The 23833-nt window shown below is 49.8% G+C and overlaps 8 protein-coding genes across 8 annotated transcripts; 5 read left to right on the forward strand and 3 right to left on the reverse strand.

Annotated features, from left to right (window-relative positions):
• Positions 1–439: 439 nt before the first annotated feature.
• Positions 440–1150, forward strand: POX_e07141 (uncharacterized protein; the record flags this gene model as incomplete). The annotated part of the gene is made up of 2 exons (XM_050115950.1): positions 440–860; positions 924–1150. The coding sequence occupies 2 exons, from the start codon at positions 440–442 to the stop codon at positions 1148–1150; spliced, it is 648 nt and encodes a 215-aa protein (XP_049968410.1).
• A 748-nt stretch (positions 1151–1898) lies between these two features.
• On the forward strand, positions 1899–4201 carry POX_e07142 (uncharacterized protein; the record flags this gene model as incomplete). The annotated part of the gene is made up of 6 exons (XM_050115951.1): positions 1899–2047; positions 2110–2546; positions 2595–2887; positions 2941–3282; positions 3334–3402; positions 3464–4201. 6 exons carry the CDS (start codon positions 1899–1901, stop codon positions 4199–4201), a joined length of 2028 nt encoding a protein of 675 aa, XP_049968411.1.
• Positions 4202–5900: 1699 nt separating this feature from the next.
• Positions 5901–7817, reverse strand: POX_e07143 (uncharacterized protein; the record flags this gene model as incomplete). Its single annotated transcript, XM_050115952.1, has 1 exon — positions 5901–7817. The coding sequence occupies one exon, from the start codon at positions 7815–7817 to the stop codon at positions 5901–5903; it is 1917 nt and encodes a 638-aa protein (XP_049968412.1).
• Positions 7818–9360: 1543 nt separating this feature from the next.
• On the forward strand, positions 9361–11357 carry POX_e07144 (uncharacterized protein; the record flags this gene model as incomplete). The annotated part of the gene is made up of 6 exons (XM_050115953.1): positions 9361–9527; positions 9583–9617; positions 9739–10494; positions 10571–10695; positions 10770–10931; positions 11010–11357. 6 exons carry the CDS (start codon positions 9361–9363, stop codon positions 11355–11357), a joined length of 1593 nt encoding a protein of 530 aa, XP_049968413.1.
• Positions 11358–11751: 394 nt separating this feature from the next.
• Positions 11752–13365, forward strand: POX_e07145 (uncharacterized protein; the record flags this gene model as incomplete). Its single annotated transcript, XM_050115954.1, has 1 exon — positions 11752–13365. One exon carries the CDS (start codon positions 11752–11754, stop codon positions 13363–13365), a length of 1614 nt encoding a protein of 537 aa, XP_049968414.1.
• A 1268-nt stretch (positions 13366–14633) lies between these two features.
• POX_e07146 (Major facilitator-type transporter ecdD) lies at positions 14634–16461 on the forward strand (the record flags this gene model as incomplete). Its single annotated transcript, XM_050115955.1, has 4 exons — positions 14634–14736; positions 14806–15630; positions 15697–15916; positions 15981–16461. The coding sequence occupies 4 exons, from the start codon at positions 14634–14636 to the stop codon at positions 16459–16461; spliced, it is 1629 nt and encodes a 542-aa protein (XP_049968415.1).
• Positions 16462–16884: 423 nt separating this feature from the next.
• Positions 16885–18077, reverse strand: POX_e07147 (KRR1 small subunit processome component; the record flags this gene model as incomplete). The annotated part of the gene is made up of 2 exons (XM_050115956.1): positions 16885–17925; positions 18018–18077. The coding sequence occupies 2 exons, from the start codon at positions 18075–18077 to the stop codon at positions 16885–16887; spliced, it is 1101 nt and encodes a 366-aa protein (XP_049968416.1).
• Positions 18078–19651: 1574 nt separating this feature from the next.
• On the reverse strand, positions 19652–22559 carry POX_e07148 (uncharacterized protein; the record flags this gene model as incomplete). Its single annotated transcript, XM_050115957.1, has 9 exons — positions 19652–19787; positions 19843–19905; positions 19997–20174; positions 20249–20487; positions 20598–20719; positions 20906–20971; positions 21031–21192; positions 21251–21371; positions 22207–22559. The coding sequence occupies 9 exons, from the start codon at positions 22557–22559 to the stop codon at positions 19652–19654; spliced, it is 1440 nt and encodes a 479-aa protein (XP_049968417.1).
• Positions 22560–23833: the final 1274 nt, after the last annotated feature.

A 23833-nucleotide genomic window follows, 5' to 3' on the forward strand; every position in this document is an offset into this window, starting at 1 on the left:
ACTGTCTCTTACCCGTCTCATCCATCTCACCTATCAAACTCCTCAAAACCCTCTCACTCCTCTCACTCCTCTCACTCCTCTCACTCCTCTCATTCCTCTCACTCCTCTCACTCCTCTCACTCCTCTCACTCCTCTCATCCCCCCTCCATCCATCTCTCATTCCAAAACTTCCAGTAGACAGCTAGAGCTATCGTGGATAACCCCTCTAGGTAAGCCTCGCTCTGAATTTATCCCTATTGCACGCGTTACCAAATTCAGAAGTTGTGTTTCAATCACTCTTCTCAAATGATCTCTTCCTTCACGAGGGGCGCGCCTGAGATGCTCTTGGGAATCTTTCATTTCAGTTTTTCAACTGTTTTGATCATTGTTTCAAAACTTGCCTCTGCCACTGTGAAAGTTCCTAGACTCACTTATCATCTCTGATCCAAGAAATAGTCTCATGGAGTCATTCGAGGACCGCTTCACCGACCTCGAAACCCGCCTGACTGAAGTGAAGGCTCAACTTGCCAAAAGCGTAAAAGCCAGTCAAGCCCTCGCCAAGAGATTGACTCGACTTCAAGACAATCACAAGAAGCTCTACGACCGCTTGATCAAACTTGAAGGTGACCACCAGATGCACAGCAATTCTCAGATGACGCGTCTTGATATGAGAGAACAGTGCTTCCTCGCCTTTATGCGAGATCGCTGTGCTGGTCATAAGGAAGTCTGCCAGGGCACACCGGGAATACTGGATCAGTCTGGCTCACATGGCGGCGATGCCCTAGCCGATGCCAGCATGTTCCTGGAGCGAAGGCCACCAGGAGAGCGGCGTGCATTCGAGCTGTTGTATGGCTTAAGCGCCGAGACAATTCAGGAGCTTGGTGAGTTCGGTACAATGCTACGTACGCGCATGATATGAATGTTAACAGTGATTTCGGACACAGGACGAACTGGCCACAGGGCAATTGTCAAAATGCTTGATGCCGTTGGCCTTGCCCACTTTCAGAATACTTGGTTGCTCCGAGGGGATCAAGAAAGGGTCTTCAAGGAGGTTGTGGAGCTGGTGAAGATGGCAAGAACCAGGGAGGCAGAGCTTGTCGCTAACAATTTCCCTTTTGAAGGAGACAGTGTGTCACCAGTCTCTTGCGAGAGGTTCTTTGACATCTGTTGAGATCGAAATGGCAGTAATTTCTTTGAATACAAGCACCCTATGGTGCCGCGGGCTGTTATCTCATCTTTCAATTCATGTGACGCAACATCAATCATAGGAGTGGTAATTCGATTGGAGGTACATTTTGATGTGAGAGCCGACCAAGGGGTTCTGAGAAGCTCTTGGTATACGGTATCCTATCAACAGTGAATTCGACAATAGAGCCTCCACATCCGTCTACCATAAACGCCGTTTATGAGGCTATCCAGAATGACCCTTGAAGCCTTTCATCCAAACATCTTTCAAAAGCTCTACCTTGAGCCCCGCCGATTGGACGCCTCTTGGAAATGTTTCATCAGCTATTTGGACACACAAAAAATACCTCTGATTCGGATGAGCCGTCACGAATAACTGTCAGGAATATTCCGATTCTCGTTGATTCACGAGGCGCGACGATTTATCAGAGAATCGTCGATGACGAGGCGGTCTCTCTCACTACCCATCAGTGATCAGTGACCTCGGTCACAAAACGAGGGGCTGATTCAGAATCCACCCGAGTAAAGTCTAAGAGAGGGAATAAGTCTTGTTGATATACGTCCGCACCAATGAGGCTATTCGATTCACCGATTTCGCGATCCGAGAGCGTCAATGGCACCATCGCGTTTAGCCACACGACCGAAGGAACGGCAAGATTGACCCCTCCCCGCAACCACGTACAACTCCAAATTTCCCCTCAGCAAAGCCGCATCGTACGAGACGGAGGTGCAACATGACAGACGAAAAGATCCGTTTTCAGGGCAATGGACTCGACTTTTATGGCCTTTACCGACGTGGTGCAGGTACAGCTGTGCTGCCACTGATTGTTCTGATCCACGGCGGGGGAGCGACATCGGCGTTCTTTGACAATGAAGTCATCTCGTGAGTCTTTGCTGGGTCTCTTCGGCAGCGCATATCAACAACAGAGCTGACGGTCTCGCCAGCTCAGTCAATGAGTTTACGAAATTGGGCCACGACGTGCTGAATATTTCTCGCCCTGGTTACGGGGGATCTCCTGTACCAACTTCATCGACACCTCTGCAGGACTCGATCCCAATATTTGTCGAGTTGATTGATCATGTGCGGACAGAGAAACACAATCCCGGAGTCATACTCGTGGGTCACTCGTTAGGTGGTGCGTTGGCTCTTGCTATTGCCTACGAAGCGCAGGAAAAGCTGCCCATCCTCGGAGTCAGTTCCATGGGTTGCTTGCCAACCCGAGAGCCGCTCGGTCTTCTTGCCGAGAACGATCCCGAACCACAAAATCCGAGATACCTCGTGGAAAAGAAGGCGTCCAATGTGGAGCGATTTATGGGGAAGCTGGAGTGGGTGAATATAAATGCGCTCTCCGGTGCAGTGATCTCGAGCGCATTTGAACCTGGTAAGCTTAGTCGAGCCTGTCTTAGGAAGGATGCTAATTGTTCGGTAGGCCTCAAATCAGAGCTTAGGGAGTATGAAAGCCCAGACTTCTACAACTATCTGACTGAGACTGTGATTCCTGGCGTTAAGGTTGCAGTCCAATTCCTGGCCGCGGAGAACGAGGTAGTCTGGGACAACGAAACTGCCTCGCAGGGGAGGTCGCTGTTCAATGACCTTGTGTCGCTTTTCCAATCTTCAACAGAAATTGAAGCCGAAATATTGCCGCACGGCGGACACAATTACGAATTTTCAAAAAATGCGGGCAAGCTCTTGGAGTGTCGAAGCAAATTTGTTCAAAAATTGGTAAGTTGTTTGAATTCAACAACAGCAATTGCAATTAAACTGAGCTGGAGCAGTCTTCGAGTGAGAATGCCAGAAATGGTGATGCGACGCAAGAGGAGTCTTTCACTGCTATCCCTATTTTGAACTACCAACAAGCAACTTCACCCGCGTCGCGGTCTGTTTTTCTTGAGAAGCTCAAGGACGCTATAGTCAACGTCGGATTTTTCTATCTTGAGAACCCGGGAGTACCGGAAAACCTGTACCAGCAACTGTTCGAGCAGTCTTCGGCCCTTTTCAACCTACCGCTGGAGAAAAAGCTAGAAATAGACATGGTCAACAGCAAACATTTCTTGGGGTATTCCCGACTTGGTCAGGAAGTCACTGCGCTGAAGAATGATTATCGGGAACAGTTTGATGTATGTCTCTCCTGGGCCAACTGCGCTTTGACGAGTCACTAATCGTTGAAGTTTGCCACTGAACTACCCGCTCCTGGCCCTGAGGAACCTTTATATCGGAATATAAGAGGCCCAAATCAGGTATGCCGACCTCTCTGATTCTTTTTTCACAAAGGTTGTGGAATGTTCTAATTCGTCCTAGTGGCCCGATGCCAAAGCATTGCCGCATTTCCGCTCAGTTGTGGAGAACTACATCAATACTATTGATCAACTCGCATCCTCACTCACAAATCTCGTCGCCGAAGCTCTTGATCTACCTTCCAATGCTTTCGACAATTTTTTCGACATCCCTCAGCAGAACAAATTCAAGATGATCAAGTACCCTGAGCCTGTGAACTCCCACGATGGGCAGGAGACCCAGGGCGTTGGACCGCACAAGGACTCGTGCTTTCTTACCTTCCTCCTACAGGGCACTCCGCACACAGGATTGGAAGTGCAGAACAAAGCGGGTACATGGCTACCTGTTCATCCCATCCCCGGGACTTTGGTAATCAATATTGGCCGTGCCCTCGAGGCCATCACCGGGGGAGTCTGCACTGCGACGACGCATCGAGTGAACCTGAGACCGGAGAACTATCGTGGTAAGGATGGAAAACCCCTCGGGCCACGCTTCTCTTTTGCTGTCTTCCAAGGTGTCAGTCTTGACCTCGGAGTCGAAAAAATTCACCTGGACATTCCACAGCACATCAAGGAATTGGTCCGAGACGAAAAAGTTCGCTCGGATGCAGAGGCCACTTTCAACCAGATGTTCAATGGTAATATTGGCCAAGGCACTCTCATCGCCCGCATCACAAGCCATCAGGACGTGGCACAACGGTGGTATCCAGAACTATTGAAGCAAGCCTTGGAAGCTCAGCAACGAGAGAAAGCCATAGCATAGCCGGAGCGAACGCTAGTTTATAAATCTTCGCCATTTTCGAGAATTGTGCTTTCCATTCTCTTCTCGAAGACGAGGCAAAGATTAAGATGGAAATGAGGTCGTCTTCCTTGGAACTGGTAGACAGCCATGCACCACATCCATCATTTTGCTTTCAGAATATGGGGACCTGTGAGAACGACGCTCAGAATGAAAGACTTTGGCGCCAATGACAGCCTAGTTGACAAGCCAAATAGCAGGAAGGATGACGGAAGAGTTTACATACTCTGTGAAGTCACTATATACACATTCATGGTTCATCTCAAGATAGACTCTATGATAGAGACAACTTCCACAGTATACGCTGCACACCACACTGTCATCCAGGCTGGTCACAGATTTGGACCTTTATAAGTCAAACCTGCCGCCGCCAAAATGCCCATCGCGATTGAATTACCAGTCCAGCTACACTCTTACAAGCAGCTGAAACAGCTGCCGCGTCGCTCTTTGGATCAATCGAAGGCATTCACTGCCTCGAGCGATTCAAAACGCTTAACTAAGACTTGACGCTCACTCCCTTCCAAAATTGAGGATAGACCCTGTCATAACGAGCCTTGAGAAAACTCCAGACCAACTGATCCACGGCTTCCTGGTAGTTACTTTGAGTCTTTCTCTAGTCAGGGTGAAAATGGTCATTGACCTGAGATAGATTCATGACCGTTCGAGGCACTTCTGTGTTATACTCTTGTTACCTTCCTCCACTCATGCATTTTTCCCACGAACTGTCTCACCACTGATACTCGGTCATACCATTCTACCATTCTGGAATTTTAAGCTCTAATTTCCTCCCTTACGAAGCCGAGTCTGTCACGTTTGGTCAGTTTGGGGGGAACACAGCTACCATGGCTACCCCTACTCCAATAAAACTTACGAAGTCATTAAAAGCTAACTAAATGCCAAATTCCAGCATCATGGATCTCCCACCAACATGCTAACGGTTCTTAAACTTCCTATCGGTGCACTTACGGGTCCTGATCCTCCGACTATTCAGAGTTCAGGTCAACTTGAGGGGTGATGTCAAGCTTCAAGGATCAGACATAGCAAAAGTCGGACAAAGACATTGGGCTCCGGAATTGTAATATTGATAGTGACAACAAACTTCTCGATCTGAGATTTTTTTCATTTTGCTAATTTGCCCTCCCTCTCCGTTTCACTACTCTAGCCTTGTATTGGAGTTGATGTCTAGGGCTCTGCATTGCAAGTCTATCATCGCTAAGCTTAGCACACCACGCGAGCACCAGGAGATTTGAGTGAAAGGAAAAATCTGTGCAGATCATAGAAATTTTTTTTTGAGAAGGTATCGCGAAAAGAGCTTTCGAAGCAATATAGACGTGTGATCATCTATTGCAGTCAATCTATGTAATGAAAGTCTTAACTACCACATATACTTCACTTTTCATACACAAAAGAGCCATCTAAGTAACACATGCTCGCGATCAGCTTGATATTTTATCTCGCGGTGATTGGAAAAAACACCGGAAGGATGTAAAAACAGCGACTTTGACTCTCTAATCCGAGCACCGCGGGCAAAAAAAGAAAGTCGTGGAACAAAATCCGGAATTTGGTTTGTCTGCTTTTAAACCAAGACAACTTTCAAACACAAAGAATACTCGGTGCCAAAAAGAAAGGAAAAAAAAAACGGGGTGAGTACTTCTGGCCAGCGTCACGCAAGCGAACAAGACCCAGGCTTTGCCATGCGCTCTTCACCTTTCTTCATCTTGTCCCATTCAATGATGGCTCGATACATGGAGAGCGAAGTGAATGAGTCGATAGAATGCTGAATCGGACTATTGCTATTTTTTTCAGTCTGGCAAGCGCCATCAGTTTTGCTGTCGGAACTGGAATCGGGAGGGAGAGCTTGATCACAAGTACCGTCGCATCCGTTGCAAGAATGGAATCCGTCTTGAATATGAGGATAAACCATGAAACCACCATGATCACAGACCTGAATTGCCTCATTTCCATGTGAATGAAGATTGGTTCGCAGTCTCGAATCATCAGCTCCATTTACAGCGCCACCACACCCGCTACAGGTATGAGACATGGCAGAAGGTCCCATGGTGCCCGTCTGATCGGAGTTTGCGAGTAGCTCGATATTTGTCTTCAATTTCTCGGCGGACGAAGGATTCTCAGTCCAAGCGATTGCCATGCGAGTCGAGAGAAATTCGGTGCATTCGTCACAGTCCCAGGCCAGTTCTCTCTTGCGCATCTCCAGTAATTTCTTTTGAACGAGGATTTCCATCTCCGCAAGTTCCTTCTTGTTGAAGAGGGCGAGCCGGTCTCTCCACGCGGTCTCCGGGTTATCATTGATGCCGAAAAACATAGGGTCAATCTTTTCCCAGTATATCAGGTCAAAAGCAAAGCTGTGCTGGGAGGCATATACGATCCAAAATTGCCCACTGTTCCAGCTCTTTCTCATGTGGGTCGACAGCCGCTGTTCTTCGGTCATCTTTGCATCAGCAATGGCAGCGTCTTCGCGTTTGGTCATCGCGTTCAAGAAGACCTCCAAGCGCTGTGTGTAGAAGTCTGTCCAGCTCTCAAGACCCGCGTTCCAATATTCAGGCTTTTCGATGAGTAGCCACCATGGCGGAGCATATGTGTATTCCACTGGTGCTGCGTAGGTGAACTCCCAGTCCAGTACGCCACACACACGATCGTTGCCATCAACAACCACGTTGGATGGCCTGAGATCGTCGCACCACAGCTTAAATGGTCCGTTGTCATGAGACGGATCCATCAACTTGCCTTCCTGTGCAAGCCGCTGGAAAAGCCGCCGCGCAACGAACTTTCTGCGGCAATCGTCGGCAGACTCAACAGCATCATTTCTTTGGTGCCTCAGATGTTGAATCATTACTTCCGCAATTGACTCCAGGTAAGAGGATGCTGTTTCAAAGGTACGATCTGGAGCAGGAAGCTGTGGTGAGGGCAAAGTTCCCATCACACACATCTGCTCCATGTTGAGCGTGTGAGGCCGGAAGCTCACCTCCCACGTTGAGGTGTGGTTCTCTTTGAGTGAACCAATCCGAGTGAACGATTGCAGAGACAGTTGGAGAAGGATCTCAGCTATCTGTCCGTATAGGTCTTCCAGCTTTTGCTCGTTGATGTTGGGGTCAAGCACGGCGCGAAGGTCCAACGGGCGTCCGGGCGTGTTCAGAGAGGAGTAGACCGTGGACCGATGGTCCAGGTACTCCATGATGATGAACGGCCCCAGTGATAGTTGAGATTCAGTCGTCTTTCCCTGATAGATGACTCTCGGCACTGGGATAGAAGTGTGCTTGGCCAGATATCGCATGACGGCCGCCTCGTTCCGGGTCTTCTCTTCGGGGAATCGAAGGGTAGCAGGCAGTGGGAAGCGTATCACTGCAGGTGGACTGGCGTCGAACTTCATGCGGAAACAGATATTATAACTGCCTCTCCCGATCACGGTGAAGTCGATAGGTTCACCTGGATGGTGCTTTTCCAGCATTGTTCCCGCAGCTGCCTCTCCGATCTGAGGTCTGCAGAACTGGAAGACCCAACACTCCACGATTCGCTCGCTCTCATCCCACGCAACATCGTCAAAACTCATTACGGGGCGCATCTTGAGGGACTGAAATTGACTGACAAGTCTTGTGTCTTCTAGATTAGATGGAAGCTGAAATCATGCTCTTATAACGCTGAGAGCAGGGTAGGAGGGCGGATTTGAGCCCAAGGATCCTCCACAAGTTTCTTTGAAAGAAACCCTTGACAAGGCTTAGCAACCCGGTCTATGATTGCGAGATACTTTCAGTACATCTTCTGGCCTGTCAGATGTTGTCCTCACTGTGAAACCAACTTGATTTGGCAACGTCCAAATTTTTCGACGGTCGTTTCTTTGTTTAGTTCTCGGGACATTCCGCAAGCATGTCCAATGCTTATCGCACCGACTGCGTGGCCCAACCCCCTAATTCCATACCTCCCATTTGGAAATGCATGATGATCTCTCTTGGGATTATCACCATTGGCCTTGGCCATCGCATATCGCATTCGAGGTATGATAAAAAGTGACCATTTCGAAGCGGACTGCGGGTTGGCTGCCGAGGACGCTTCCGACTGCGCAGCATCAACCACCGCGGCGAACCTGTTAATCCACGACCACGATGTGTTGATGATTCACATGAGAAGTTCAATTATCCACTCGTAAGGATCATAAGGCACGAGGCTGATCTTGCCCTTGAACATTCTCCTTCCTTTTTTTGTTTTTTGTTTTTTTTTCTGTTTTCAGGGGAATATCGAGGAGGCTTTGGCGATGGAAGTTTCTCACCGGCGATTCCACCAAGTACGTAGTATTCTTTTCACCAGGCTCTTTGGTCTTTTGCCCTGCACCGTCTCTCTATTTCTCAGAAAAATGGAGGGAAATAAAAAATGGTATTTAAAACCATCCTCAAAGTGCAATATTTTTAAGTTGATTGACTCTCATCGTCCCGATAGTGTGTGTGCACTGTGCATTGGTTCATTCGGAGTTGCCGCAGTAGACTTGCGTGGCAAACCTTCAAAGATGCGATCGCCAGTTGACACTCCTACCCGAAAGGGGAAACTCACTTCGAACCGTCTTCTTGCCTCGGTCAGTTTTCCCTTCTCTCCTTCTCCCTCACTGGATCATTGGCCAATACCCAGGCGACAAGCTTTGCTTTTCATCCAAGCCGCAAAATATGTGCCTTTCGAGGGAAATCAATTTTTCTGAAGTGAATGAACGGTAGATGGCTGACGATTCCCAGCTTTGATGATGCACGTCCCGGGTTGGCTGAGGTCGTGATAGGTTCTCTGCGATCGAGCCGAGTCGCTAAGCTCCAACTCGCCCCGTCGGCGTTGGAGCGCACGGGCTGGTGGAGTCGCCAATGTTGCTTTGTCTCGCGATCGCCACTTCGGTGCAGCTCGTGTCTGATGTGACTGGCCCAGCGATGATCGTAGAGGGGCTGCCACGCGGGGCCGATTGCAAAGATGCTGCATGGCGGTCTTTGAAATGAAGAATCGAAGTAATCTGAGCAAAAAACCCCGGAGTTGCGGTCGCAATTTTGTTTTTCTTATTCTCCTTCTTCTCCTCCGGTCATCTCTCTCACTCTGTCCGGTCTTGTGGGCTGTTGTACAACGACTAGGTCGAAGTCATGGGCATCTCAAAAGACGCCGAGCTCACTACGGTGGAGGCAGACGATGGTCTCACCAAAAGCCAACCTCAAGCCGAGATTTTTGCAAAGGATGAGCAGATTGTCGCACCGGATCAATTCGACGAAAAATATCAGACCACAAGAAATGAGATCTGGGCTTACTATGCGTGCGTTTGAGCGCGGAAGCAACGCACCAGGACAGTTTGCTGAATGAGAACATAGTTACTACATTGGCAATAATGGGCTATCGCTCTTCAGTACGTGATTCTCTTCCCCCGCGCAGTTGAAGAAATATTTGCTTGTTCTATTTTTCATTTTATTTTAATTTTTTTTACATTTTGGACAAGGCCGCTGACTGTCGCTGTTTGTGTCCTAAAGATTTTGCACCCACTGCGTTTCAAAATCTACTTTACCAAGCGGCACCGGAAAATGGATTGATGGATTTTCTTGGGCATCCGCGCTCTATTAATAGCATTGTGCTCCTCTCAAATGGAATCTCCTTTGCCATCCAGGTGATTGTCTTCTTGATCATTGGCAGCTTTGCTGACTTTGGCAATTGGCGACCAAACATTCTCATCGGCTTGTCAATTGTCGCCTGGGCGATCGGTTTCGGCTGGCTGGGTGTCCACACCGCAGAGGATTGGCGCATCGGCGTCGGACTCTACATGGTTGGACTGATCGCCTATCAGACGACGTTGACCTTCTGGACTGCAGCGTTCCCGGGACTGGCGAGAAACACAGTAGAGATGAAGGAGCAAGCTGATGCCTATGTGGCCGGGACCATCACTCGTGAGCAGTACGACTACGCAGACACCATGATGCGGAGTCGGTTGGCGAATCTTGCCTTCTATGTCCAGTCTGTGGGCGAGATCTTCATCTTGGCTGTCATTGTAGGCATCATGTTTGGGTTGGATGTCAACGCTAGTCAGGAAAACAACAACTGGGGGCTAAGCGTGCTGATTGCCTTTGTTTCTGGGGTCTGGTTGCTCGTCTCTTTGCCATGGTTCTTCCTCGAAAAGCGTCGGCCCGGGCAGGACCCTGGACGCCGGGGGATTCTGATTGCGGGTGTCTGGCAGCTGTGGCATGCTATGAAACAGATCTGGCAGTTGAAGCAAAGCTTGATATATCTGATCGGTAGGGTAACCCCCCTGCTTGCGCGAGGGTCGGTCGCCTAATCATACAAGCTGACGTTCTTTCCTCGGGAATACAGGATACTTCTTGCTGGGAGACTCCTTGAACACTACCGTCACTGTAATCGGAACTCTGCAGAATAGTCTTGTGTCATACAATACCCTCCAACTGACGTACCTTCTTATTGTCGGTATCGCGGCTCAGGTCAGCTTCCACCATGTCCCCAGATTCATTCTTTGACTCCCGGAAATTTCATTCTGACTTGGATTTTGTTTTAGGCTGTTGGCATCTATGCGTTCTGGTATATTCAACAGCGTTTCCATCTGGGAACCAAAACCATGTTCAACGCGATCGCAGTCAGCATTATCCTCCTCGACGGCTGGGGCATGATCGGCATCTGGACTGACAAATTTGGCTTCCACAATGCGTGGGAAGTCTGGGTGAGTTTTTCTAAAGCAGAAAAAAGAGAAGAGAAAGTTGCTGGAATAAAACTGACTTTTTTTTTTTCATTTGCAAAGGTGTATCAAGCCTTCTATGGACTCTTCGTCTGCCCGTGGTATAGTTACTCCCAGATCATGATTTCCGAGGTCACCCCCCGTGGCCACGAATTCTTGTTCTTCAGTCTCTTCAGTATTATCGGCAAAACTTCGTCTTTCATTGGACCTTTGGTGTCGAGTGCGATCATCGATGCTAGTCCGACAGGAAATAACTCAGCTCCCTTCTATTTCCTGTTCGCTCTGAGCGTCGTGAGCTTTGGTATTATGGCCTTTGGTGTGGACCTTCGCAAGAGCCAAGTTGAGCAGGAAAAGTTCTTGCAGGATAAAAAGAGACGCCTTGAGAATTCGGACTCTTCGTCAAGTGCGTAAATGTGCGCCGGCTTTGAGAATTCCCAAGTACGGGGCTTGCCAGTCTTGCTCTTGCTAGACTTTTCGGACATCAATATCATTGATTTTTATTTATTGATGACCCACTGTTCGCTACCTCCTACTGAGGAGTATTGTCTTCATTTCATATTTGTAACATATCACCTATGCTATCGTAGCTTATGGAGCTACTGGAATCGGGCAGTCGCTCCCGTCGGCGCCGAGGATACTCAGCGGGATGCACTTTTCGGCGCCGAGATGACAGCCACATTCTATGTATAAATTCGACACTCGGGGTTGCGACAACTTCGATCATGACAGAATACTTTGTATCCCAACACAATTACCGCTCCCATAATCCCCTTGAAGCCCCTTCTTTCTTTTAATTTCCAGAATCATGGCTTCTCCCATCCATCAACAACCCGTGATTGTGGTTGGCGCAAGCTTAGTTGGTCTCTCGGCTGCCTTGTGCTTGCGCAGCCTGAATATCCCGACAATTGTCCTTGAGAAGCATTCAGGAATATCACAACACCCTCGAGCCATAGGATTCACTTCTCGGACCATGGAGATCTACCGATCCCTGGGTCTTGAGAACAAAGACCCGGCGCCAGAGAATTTCAAGCTTGAACGCGCCCATATTGAAAGTCTGACCGGCACATGGCATAATCACTCCTTGTGGTCAGATACGGAAAGAGGATCCAAGGCGAAAGAGCCCCAGTCCAAGGATGCACCGCTCTCAAAACCGAAGAAGGTCTACTCGGTGGAGCGTCCATCAGCCATTCCTCAAGACAAGTTGGAACCAATGCTGGAGGCACTCGCCTTGAGATCTGGAGCCGATATCCGTCGCAAGTGGACGGTCTCACAGGTGGAACAAAACGAGGATGGAGTCATTGTTACTACTACTGACGGAAATGGGATGAAACAGACAGTTCATGGCTCCTATCTCATCGCTGCCGATGGAAATCGGAGTACTGTTCGAGAACTTCTGCAGATCCCTCGTCATGGCCGTGGCTACATGCAAACCCTAAGCAGTGTCTTGTTCCGAGCTCCACTTGAGCAATGGACTCGGGGCATTTCTCAATTCGACATTAATCAACCGGAACTGCAAGCTTTCATGGCCTCTTACAGTGATGGACGATGGGCTCTGATGTTTAAAGACTCCATCGATCGTGACGAGAGCAGCCTTCGAGCTGCCATTTTCAAAGCCGTTGGGGCAACGGATTTCCCTCTTGAAATCCTGACCACCGGACGCTGGGAGCTCACTGCTCTCGTCGCCGACACGTTTCAGCAAGGCAGAGTTTTCCTTGCCGGAGATGCTGCCCATACACTGCCCCCCAATCGAGGCGGTTATGGCGCGAACACAGGCATTCATGACGTGCACAATCTTGCCTGGAAGCTTGCCGCTGTTTTGTCGGGCCAAGCCTCTCCCGAATTGCTGGACACGTACGACACGGAAAGACGTCCGGTGGCACTGTTGCGACATGATCAGATCTTTGTCCGCGCGGATTACAAAATTCATCTGGATGCCGCCACTCCCGTTGGCGAGAAGATTGATGATGATGCAATGGAATTCGGCCAGATTTACGTTTCCGATGCAATCATCGGTGCTGACGAGCATTTGCCTCGAGCTAAGAAACCCGACGAGTGGGCTGGTCAGCCTGGAACGCATATTCCACATCTTTGGCTGTTGCGACAGGGGGTCAAAATACCCATTATCGATCTTCTCGAGAGAGGCACATGGATCCTGCTTGCCGAGTCAGGGTCAGAAGCGTGGAGGGATGCAGTCGAATTTGTGAATGAAAATTCTTCGGTTCCATTGAAATGCTTCTCGCTGGGTGAAGAGGTGCAGCTTTTCGATCCAAGCGACTTCCAGAAATTCTTTGGAGTCTCCGACTCTGGTGCCGCTCTGATTCGACCGGATGGCTACATTGCTTGGCGCGCCGAGGAAGTTCCTTCTAATGCAGGGCAGTTGTTACAAGAAGCATTTTCGAGGGTTTCTTTCAGTTGCTAGGCCTGAACTATGTACATGCATATATACCAAAATTTTTACGGGGCAATTCTTGCACAACCTTCATCTTTTCTGATGCAAGTTTATAATTATTCTCATGTTTCTCCCAGGGCGACCTGCCAGTATAGACTGACTGCTTTCTTGATCACCGGTGTTCGTTTTTAAGCAGTGTAAGTGAAGCAAAGGTTTTTTTTTCCGGAGGCTGCATCAGTCATCTCATCTTTGAATATACTGGTATGTTTTGGCGTACATGAAGATGCTCATCAGGTTTCCTGGTGAGCAATGGGAATATGCATCAAGTACATTTTGATTGTCCTTCTCTCAACTTTGTGACGTTACATTGTCCTACCTGGTAGACTGGAAGTCCCCAGGCTTCTTCTACCCCTGCTTTTGATATACAAACCTAATGGTATCGGGTGTAGCCAAACCGGCTGTTCTCAGCTTATGGACCTCATGTTACTCCAGTGCCACATGTTTCCTCTACTAGTCACTTTCTGCCATTGTCCGTTTCGTGTGTCACATGGTTTAGCGTCCATAGAGTCCAAAAGGATGAGTATTTGTTAATCTAGAGACTGGTAGATACGACTGTAAAAAACTCAAGTAGTTCATTTTTATTAGGATTCAGATTTGTCTAAATGCCATCGATTACAATGGAAGACTCACCACCTCGGATATCGCTATCAAAATTGCCGTCTCCAAGCAGAAAATGCGTAGCATTGAACTAAATACCAGATTTCAAGTAAGATCAATTGTCTCGTATGGCTATAACACACTCACATTTTCTGTCCCTCCGGTGACGAAGCTCACCTATTTAGTACATGTTTTCTGAGGCACCAGCAATTCTCGTTCTAGGAGGTATTCACGGAGACAAGGAGCATAAACTATGCTTAAGCCTGATTCAGGGAGCTTGATCTCATGAATCCTAAAGTAATCAGTTCGACATCACTGGCAGACCATGCGGGAGGTTTGTTTGTCCCACAAGCACACGCAACCTCGTGCGTTGTAGTGAAGGGTGTCACCGTTCACTCCTTCCCGATCCATAAACAACAACCATCGCGCACCCTCCACTTCATTTCTCCCACAACGTTTCTCCCCATACGCTACTATTTATTGCACTTGAGTGCTCTCACTTCACTTTACCACATTTCCACGCACCTTCTCTTCATCATCATATACCAACAGCCTCAAGGTAACTCGATTTGCATCGAACGAACGTTACATTTAGAAAGCTCCACGCCACAGACTCTGAGCTACGGCCTGGATCCTTCACCATGGTGGATGTACAACATCTTGTCGGCACGGCTGATCTCAGCCTCATCGAAGCTCCAGTCACCTGGCATGCTTACATGATATGTGGCTTCGCCAGCTTTGGAGGTACTGACATACTGCCCTACTCACTTTTGACTTGATACCATGATGGATCTGACATCTTCTCAAATACAGGCATTCTGTATGGCTATGACTCTGGTTACATCTCTGGTGTCCTTGGTATGGACTACGTCAAGGCGCATTTCGGCGACGCGGTGCCCAAGTCTGATGAGAATCCAACTGGCTTCATGATTCCCAGCTCCCGCAAATCGCTGATCACCTCTATTCTGTCTGCGGGTACTTTCATCGGTGCGCTACTGGGTGGTACAATTGCTGAGCGAATTGGTCGGCGTCTCACCATCATGCTTTCGTGCCTGATCTTCGCTGTTGGCGTTGCTGTCCAGGTCGGAACAGAAAGTGTTGGTGGTCTGGTTGCTGGCCGTTTCGTTGCTGGTCTTGGTGTCGGTGGTGTCTCGGCTACCGTGGTCCTCTATGTCTCCGAGATCAGCCCTCGTAAAGTTCGTGGTTTACTCGTCTCTGCCTACCAGTGGGCTATCACCATTGGCTTGCTGGTGGCTTCGGGAGTAGACCAGGGTTGTAAGGACATCGACTCTCGCTCATCTTACCGGATCCCCATCGGCCTTCAGTTCATTTGGGCTGCTATCCTTGCTGCAGGACTATTTGTGCTCCCTGAGTCGCCTCGCTACTACGTTCGCTGCGGCCGAATGGATGATGCGCTTTGCTCGCTGGAGAGGGTTCGTGGTCAGCCTGGTACCAATCCCGCGATTCAAGCTGAGCTTGCCGAGATCAAAGCCAATTTTGAATATGAGAAACAACTCACCAATACCTCCTGGATCGACTGTTTCCAAGGTGGTCTATCTCCTCGTGGTAACCTGCGCCGAGTGCTTGCCGGAATTTGCCTTCAAATGTTTCAGCAGTGGACCGGTATCAACTTCATCTGTAAGTGTTTTTTGGGGAGAGAAGAGAGAGACATCACGACTGGTCAATTTCTGACTATTGCTCTAGTTTACTATGGCACAACCTTCTTCCAGTCCGTCGGCATGAAGAACCCTTTCCTTATTTCGACCATCATGAATGTCGTGAACGTGGTGACCACCCCTGCTTCGTTTTGGATGGTCGAAAAGTTAGGGCGTCGACCTTTGCTTCTTGGAGGAGCTGCGGTCATGTGTGTCTGCGAGTTTCTGGTTGCGATCATTGGCGTTGCAAAGGAGGGAAGTCAGGCTGCGTAAGTCACACATTTGTTTCTGTCTACGACTGAAGATCTGTCCTGACACTCACCGTCTGCTCAGGAATACTTGCCTCATCGTCTTCACCTGTCTGTACATCGCTGCTTTTGCCACCACTTGGGGTCCAGCTGCGTGGGTCGTGGTCGGTGAGATCTATCCACTTCCCATTCGAGCTAAAGGTGTTGCTCTTGCGACGGCCTCCAACTGGCTGTGGAACTGTGTGATCGCCGTTATTACACCCTACATGGTTGATGAGAACGAAGGCAATCTCAAGGTCAAGGTGTTCTTCGTTTGGGGTAGTGCTCTCTTCTTGTGCCTGCTCTTCGCCTACTTCTTCATTCCGGAGACCAAGGGCCTCACACTGGAACAAATTGACAAGATGCTTGAGGAGACCACCCCCGCGGCTAGTGCCAAGTGGAAGCCTCACGATACCTTTGCGCACGAGATGGGCATGCTGGAGAAGGTCGACAGTGGCGTCGGCCGAGCGGAGCCACACAACCACAACCACGACATCGCCAATGACGAGGTCAGAGGCTCAGCTTAATTGGAAGGCCCGCCCTATCTCTGACCTTTGTAAGACACGACTTCATCCAATTTCGAAGTGTTGGAGTGCGTCTTATATTTTCATCTATTGGGGCAGAGCAGTAGCTATTCGCCCTGTTCGCTGTGATTTGGAGGATGCGTGGGTTTGAACAAGAGCTTTGGGCAAGGACCTTCAACCAAGGCCTGGGCATTTAGCAACTATTTTACGCCTAGTTGGGGAATGAAATGATCCAACGTATCTTGTCTCCGTCGTTGCGATAGTGACATGTAATTGCCTTGGTATTCACAGTTTACAGCAGGATTTATCCTGGAGAAAACGCATTCAAAGAGGTAAAGAACAGAAAGAAGAAAGGGTAAAAGAACGCCGGACCCATGCTCTCCCAGAAGCGCCAAAACTCAAACAGGGTTGAAACCAGCGACCATTTTACTCCTGATCGGAGGACGTCTCTTTGGACTTGCTCTTCTTCTTTTTCTTCTTTTCGCTGTGCTCGGTGGTTTCCTCTCCATCGGTTTCGTGGTCGCGCTTGCGCTTGCTCTTTTCTTTCTTCTCCTTTTTCTCCTTCTTCTTTTTCTTCTCCTTGTCGAGATCGGCGGGGGTTTGCTCTTCGGGCGCCACAAAATCCTTCTCTCGCTCGCGCATCTTCTCTTCGCGCTTGACGCGCTGGCGTTCCATGACCTCCTCCTTGTGTGCACGATCCTTGGCTTCCTTGGACAGGAAGTATTCTCCAGACTCGATCTGCAGGTCGACCTTGCTCTTCTCGGGCGCAGGCGGGAAGGGGGTGTACACCTTCTTCTCCTTGTCGGTGACCTTGAATGGAACCCGACGTTTGGACAGTGTGCGCTTCTTGAAGTTGGGCAGGAATCGATCCCACGACTCGGTTGCCAGTGTGGGGTCCTTGGCGAGCTCACGCTTGATCATCAATTCCTTGATGTGGTAGATGGGGTGGATGTTCGCCATGCAGTCGTCGATAATTCTCCGCACCTCCTTCAAGCCCTTGAATGGGCCCATCACCGCCACAGTATTTCCTTGCACCAGAATATAAGTGCTGGTCAGCAGCTCCAGTGCCTTGAGGGTGGAACCGTTAGGACCGAGAATACGCTGTCGGCGCTTGACGAAACGCTCCTTATTCCGCACTTGGTTCCGAATCTTGATGATGTCGCATGCCACGTCGTCCTGCAGAATCTTCAGGGCCTGGGTGACGGGGACACTTCGAGCAAGCAGCTTGATCAGGTCACGCGCTTTGAGGATCGCGGCGGGATCGTAGGTCTTTCGGGTAGTCTTGACGGTCATGCTTCCTTCCACCAAATCGAGTGTGCAGGCAATTCCCATCTTCTCCAACGATCGAGTGACACCGGGCCATGCTTCCTTCAAATATTGTTCGCGGTACTTGGGGAAAAGCGTCATAAAGGATGACTCCTCGGCGAAGCTACCTCCTGCATTGTCTTCGGGTTTGAATTCATCGATCTGGATTTGCGCGAAAGTAAGTGTTCGTCAGTAAAGATATCCCCGTGATGCCTTTCAATTTTCTGCACGGCGCAAGAGGAAGGCACACATACCTTCCACTTGTCAATGTCATCTGTGTCCCATGGTTTATCCTTCTTGTACGTGGAGGGCATCTTGGCGATCGGTCGGCGGCGAAGCACTGATGGTTAATAGTTCTGGACTGAAGCTTTACAAAATTCCGCGCCCAACTTTTTTTCTCCCCGCCTGCCGCTTTGCCTGATAGGGAAATGTTTTGTGCCTTCAAATTAAGGCACACATTCCGCCCTGTCGCCTGTCGGGCCGGGCGCTTGGGTCGTCTAATTTCCTCGTCCTTGGGGAGCGAAACCCACTTGATCGACCTGGGACATTACGGTTAAGCATCACAGAGGTGGAAAAGTGATAAACGGTAGATTCTCTATGCCTCGATTCCAGAACTGAGCTTTCGTCAGAGCTCGTGCTATGCTTTCCAATTTCCTTACGATTGTCACCATTATTCCGTTCTGAGCCCCCAAAATAAAGATTTCACCCTCAGGATGCAGAAGTATAGAGCGATCTTCATACAAGTCCACCCTAAATTCGACCTTTGAGACAACTAGGCCATAATTATCTTGTCCTGATGCTTTGCGAAGACGTGTCTATGCAAGCACACGCCGATTTTCGCGGTGCAAAAGATGGCACAGTGCCCGTCGGGGAGAGCGTAGTGGTTTCAGGAATGGTCTAGGGCCTCTTGCTTTCTCGGCAAGGACGTGGACCAACACGTCAATGCCTGATGATCAGACGTGGTTGGCGCTTATAATTATTCCCCACTGTGCCCATTGATTCCCGGTCTCAATTTCACCAGCTGTCAAGGATCATGCTTGGTCAGGCGCTTGGTCCTCCGGTGTTTGAAACGAGAATGGGCTGCATGACTCGAGGAGAATGCTGCTTGAGTGTTCCTCCCGTTCTGCTTTGCCAATTCCGAATAGCCCTCTTTCCACACTGCACAATTAGTTCAAGGGGTCTTGAATTTGATCTTTGTAGCGGGACGTGACGGTACCCTTGATATCCAGTAGTTGTAACATGGTTCGTTGCATGATCCTGCCCGTCACTTAGATGACTTAGTACAGCGACAGACCGGTTCTTCCAGCGCAAATTATAGCGATCGAAAGACTTGATTCACTCACCGGATAGGCCCCCAGTCCCTTTGCTCCTTTTATTGTCGCCGCGAGTCATGTCCACAGGTGGCCCGATTCGGGTGACGGGAGGGCCCTACGCCGTGAGTTTCTTGGTTCCCAACGGAGCCCGTTTCAGCATCTGGAACCTCCCCTCTTTCCATCTCTCGCTCTCCCTCTCTCTGTTTGCACACAAGGCCTACTCAGCTTTGTAAACTGGATTGTCGTTCTGGAATTCTTCTTCTTGCCGGAGATGCTTGTTCATGGGTCCTTCGAGTGATATGGATGAGCGGCAAGTGCGACTCTGCTTGACCTGTGCTCTGCCAAACTGTGGCAAATCCGCCCCTTCAATCGATCAATAACAACGTGGAGGTGAACTTGAAAGGGACATGCCAACACATCGTACACACGCACCATGCTTGGGCTTCCTTTTCCCCCCTTCTATCGGCTGGAGTATTCGCCAGCTGTTGCGGAGCAAATCAATCTGTCCCACACCAGGCTCCCGCGTACCTTTGCACAACGTGCCACGGATTACATCCGACCACGTAACACTTCCATCACTGCGATGCCGAAGCGAGCACCGGTACGAAGACGAAGGACAGACTGCGACGCGTGAAACGAAAAATGGTGGGAATCGTGGAACTACCTGCCCGTTTTGATTTCTTGGAGACAATGTTGTTGATCGACGGAAGCCTGCATTACGTAGTTCAGAAGCCATGTGCATTCGACTGAGAGAATCACTTCATACAGGGGCAGATGACTCCGCGCCACAAAATTGAAGAGAGAATTCGATGCGGGATCAACCGCCAAACTGCGACATGTCATTGCCGCTTACGTCCAATGCAGACATACCTGCAACTGTTAGCGATATGCATGAACGTATGGACTTGGTGGAATCTCACATAGGGAAATATGCCTTCAACGAGGGGTCCTTGGCCTCTTCTCGAGCCTGCTCTACCAATTTGTCAAAGTTCTCGGCCGACATGTGCAAGCGCCGAGTCAAAGGATACAGGGCGAGGGAGAACAAGAGGTCGTCAATACATTCGCCGGTGTGTCGACCTATCTCCCGCATTCTGGGATCTGCGCCAACATCAGTCATCAGGGGGAACAGGGTAAAAGAAGGCCTTGGAAATGTCAAGGGTGTGTGAACCTACCGCTTGACCACGCCGTCAGCGGCAAAGGTATCATTTTTGTCTCAACCTCCGATAGTCCGGCTTGTGCAAGGAGGTCTTGTAATCTGGGTCCCACGCGGAGATCCTTCCGATCGTCCAAGGAACGCATATACTGGGTGCTCCATCGGCGCAGTGCATGGCTGTCCGTGATTGAGCCGTTGTCCGACTGCACATTGAAATAAATCTCAACCATCTGGACCCATCCACCCGGCCTCAGTACCCTTGATATAATTATCAGTCATCGCATGGAAGCTCTGCTACCATCAGACAAGATGGGCCTCATCCCGTGGTACTCTGTGCAGTATTTTCTTCGGACCGGGTGTGCTCGTACCTGACGATGTCGCGAACGTACGATGGCCATCGGGATCGGTCGATGCCGCTCGCGAGAAGTCGAGAATGCACCAGGTCAAAGTGATTGGCAGGGAATGTGAAAGGTCGGTTCAGGTCATCGATCTGTAGTGCTTTCAGTCAGCAGCTGTCATTTCCAAAGTCTCTCAACCCGCTGGTAGCGGACACAATATCTTTTTCGTGCCACTGGGCATTGCCACCTCGCAGTCCTCTGGGTCATTCTCTCCATCATGAAATGCTCAAGTGTCTGCGATGCTTGACTAATGGAGCGGGAGGAATCAAGCTACCAACCTGAAGCCAAAGATTATCAGGCACGTTGTCTGGGCTCATGTGCGGGGCAATATCTACACCGATAACCTGGACCAACAAAATGTCAGGGAGGCCTTGAATATGGGCACAAAGGTGGAAAGTCTCACTTCACAACCTGGGTAATGTTCCGCGACATCGGTTGCCCAAGACGCGGCTCCGTGGCCACAGTCCAGGATTCTATCCAACCGGCGAAGTGGGGGAAATATCAGTCGGCCATCGAAGATTCTGTGGAACAACAATTGTTGCAAGTCAAGAGACTGCGCCTCTTCCTTGATGAACAATTAGCAGATGTCAAACAGGCGGAGATTCTGCTGACCAGTTTCATACATCATCCACAGGCCCAAAGTATATGCGATTGTCAATGGAGTATTTCTGGTATTCGCGGCCTTGGACGGTGATGATGTCGAGGAACTTTCGATCCAGCTCAACCGTCTCTTCGTCGGGGTCCCTTGATCATATCCAGCTCGTTAGCCTTTTGGGGTCTGCTGGCAGTTGAACACTGGGAGGCATCGTCAAATACATGGTGTTCATCATCAAGGACTTCATGCAAAAGTGGTGATCCACAAACGTATCTCGCAGCGTATTTGCGATGGTCCTTCAAGTTCATCCGTGTCGAGGCGCGGGGTGGGACCTTCGAGCCTAAGAGATATCATAGACACCATACCATTCTCGTCAGTGCGGTCGGACTCTGATTGAGCATTGTGCGAGAATCCCCTCGGTTGATGGCGGCTCCTTGGGTCGGAAAAACGGTTGCACGATGATGATGACTCCTCTCGCGGGGCTAAGGTACCAACATTTTGTACCGGCTGTCCCAATCAGACCACCAGCGCCCAGTGATGAGTCTTAACGGGCTGAACGGAATCGCTCTGGTCGAATACCCAGAAGACAGCCCGGAGCTGCCTGTAAGATGGGCCTGAAACCTCTCGTCTTGGCTGAATCTAGATTGGGGCCGTGCGGACGACGGGTGCCTGTGGCATGCTGCTGCTCAATGGCAGTAAGTCTTCTAATGGATCGACGATCACTGGAGACGGAATCTCTTCTATCTGGGACTCCAGTGTGCACTCCCTCATGTTGCTCAAATTTGGGTTCAACGGGACGGGGCCCTTGGGAGTCGATCTTCATGCTACAGCGCTAGACCATGGGCATCACGGCCCACGTCGATTCATCAAATAGGGTGGAGGACCTGTCCCTGTTGCTGCACTCTAAAGGGGCGTCTCATGAACATGTATCATGTGCCTCAGCCAAGGCCGTATAGTGAAGCACGAGCGGGTCGGCTCATTAACCGAGGAATCGGTTCACCCACAAGGGCACAGTCGTGTTCAGCACCAAGGCTCATCCATTTTGGGGGGGGTGGGTAGCCTATGCTGCAGAGGCTGCGCAGCTTGTTCAGCCATGAAGAAAGGTTGTAGTGCCTCCAGCTGTCCATGGACTGAAAATTTACCCGAAAGACTGCTCCAAGTGCGTGGGCCACCGCGGTCTCAGCCGCTGCAATCTCAGGGCGACCGATCAGGTGGAGCGTGGCAGGATCATAGAATGTTACTTTCCGGCGCCACCAGTTGGCCTGCGATGACGTCCAGTACAGTAGGGCTTTGTGGGCTGCCATCAAAACCCTCTGGTATTCGGGGCGACTGCGCATTGTCCATTTTGATCATTGACATGGTGGGAACCTATCCGAGTTATGGATCAAATACAGTGGTCCGGTCAGAGTCGGGACATCGCACTGAGATACGAAAGCGGTAATTGAAATGGAGCACAGATTACAATAGTTTGGGCTCTCGCCATGTGCCCATCGCATATAACCCGCTTGAGGCTTGCAGCTCGAGGTCAAACACACAATGCAAAGGCTTGGTGGAAGAGGAGCAGCAGTGAACGAGTGAACCTGCATGATCGACTCTAGCTTGATTCAAGCGTCAACGGAAACATTCGCCCGATAAGTCCTGCATCTCGATTCATGCAGAAATACCGGACCGGCGAACATCGATTTGAACAATTTACGGATTTTCAATTCCAGCCGTCATGCACAGCAGAGACTGAAGGCCGAACAAGTCTCGTGATAAGAGTGCAGGAAACTACTTTATTTATTATTTACCTGTATCGTCTCAATCGTACTGTGCTTGACCTGCGCAAAGCGCGGGTCGATAATCTCCTGACATACGTGACAGCACCCTCCAATCATTGCGATATAAGAATCCCAAAGTTGTTATTACAATTATTTTGCAGCGAGGAGTGAAAGGCATGACGTCGGGGCACTCTGTCAAACACGATTGGTGGGTTTCAAGGAACCACCCGTGCTTTTCAACGCGCAAGCATGCCCTTTTTTTGCTTCTGGCTCCATTCCCCTGGGGATCGTGGGCGAACGGCAAACGGAAGTGATGCCTCTTGACGGCCTATGAATCCCTTGTTCACCGCTTGTCCTGCGGGGCTACAATCGTGGAATGGGATCAATTGAGCACCGTATTCCCGTCACCTTGAGAGGGTTCCATCCCAAGACGCCAGCTTGTCATCCATCCAGACTCAGGCGGTTTTCCCGAGGTCAGGCGTGAGATCCTGGAAGACTGTGGTGTGGCTTGCGAGGGGTCTCATGACATGGAATTTGATGTTGACCTCTGAAGGGAAGAGTTCTCCGTGACTCTGACTTTGGGAATGGGAACGAAGTTCCGGATTCCCTTTCACCACACATTTGAAGGAGCCGGGTTACCCACGCGGAAAAAGCATCCATCAAGGTTGCTGCTGACGCTGACTGCCATGAGCAGTAGGAATTTGACTTGAGGAATTGTGGACCATGTCTTTCATCTATGATACGAGTCTTTCACTAGTGTGGATCTGTGCCCACCCTCTTTCCAATCTCTTGGATTTTGCACCAGCCTCGTTTTTACGATTTCTCGGCCAGCTGGGGAGCGACCAAAAAAG

Source organism: Penicillium oxalicum, chromosome V (assembly GCF_001723175.1).
Source record: "Penicillium oxalicum strain HP7-1 chromosome V, whole genome shotgun sequence".
In the NCBI taxonomy this organism is placed as follows: Eukaryota; Fungi; Ascomycota; class Eurotiomycetes; order Eurotiales; family Aspergillaceae; genus Penicillium; species Penicillium oxalicum.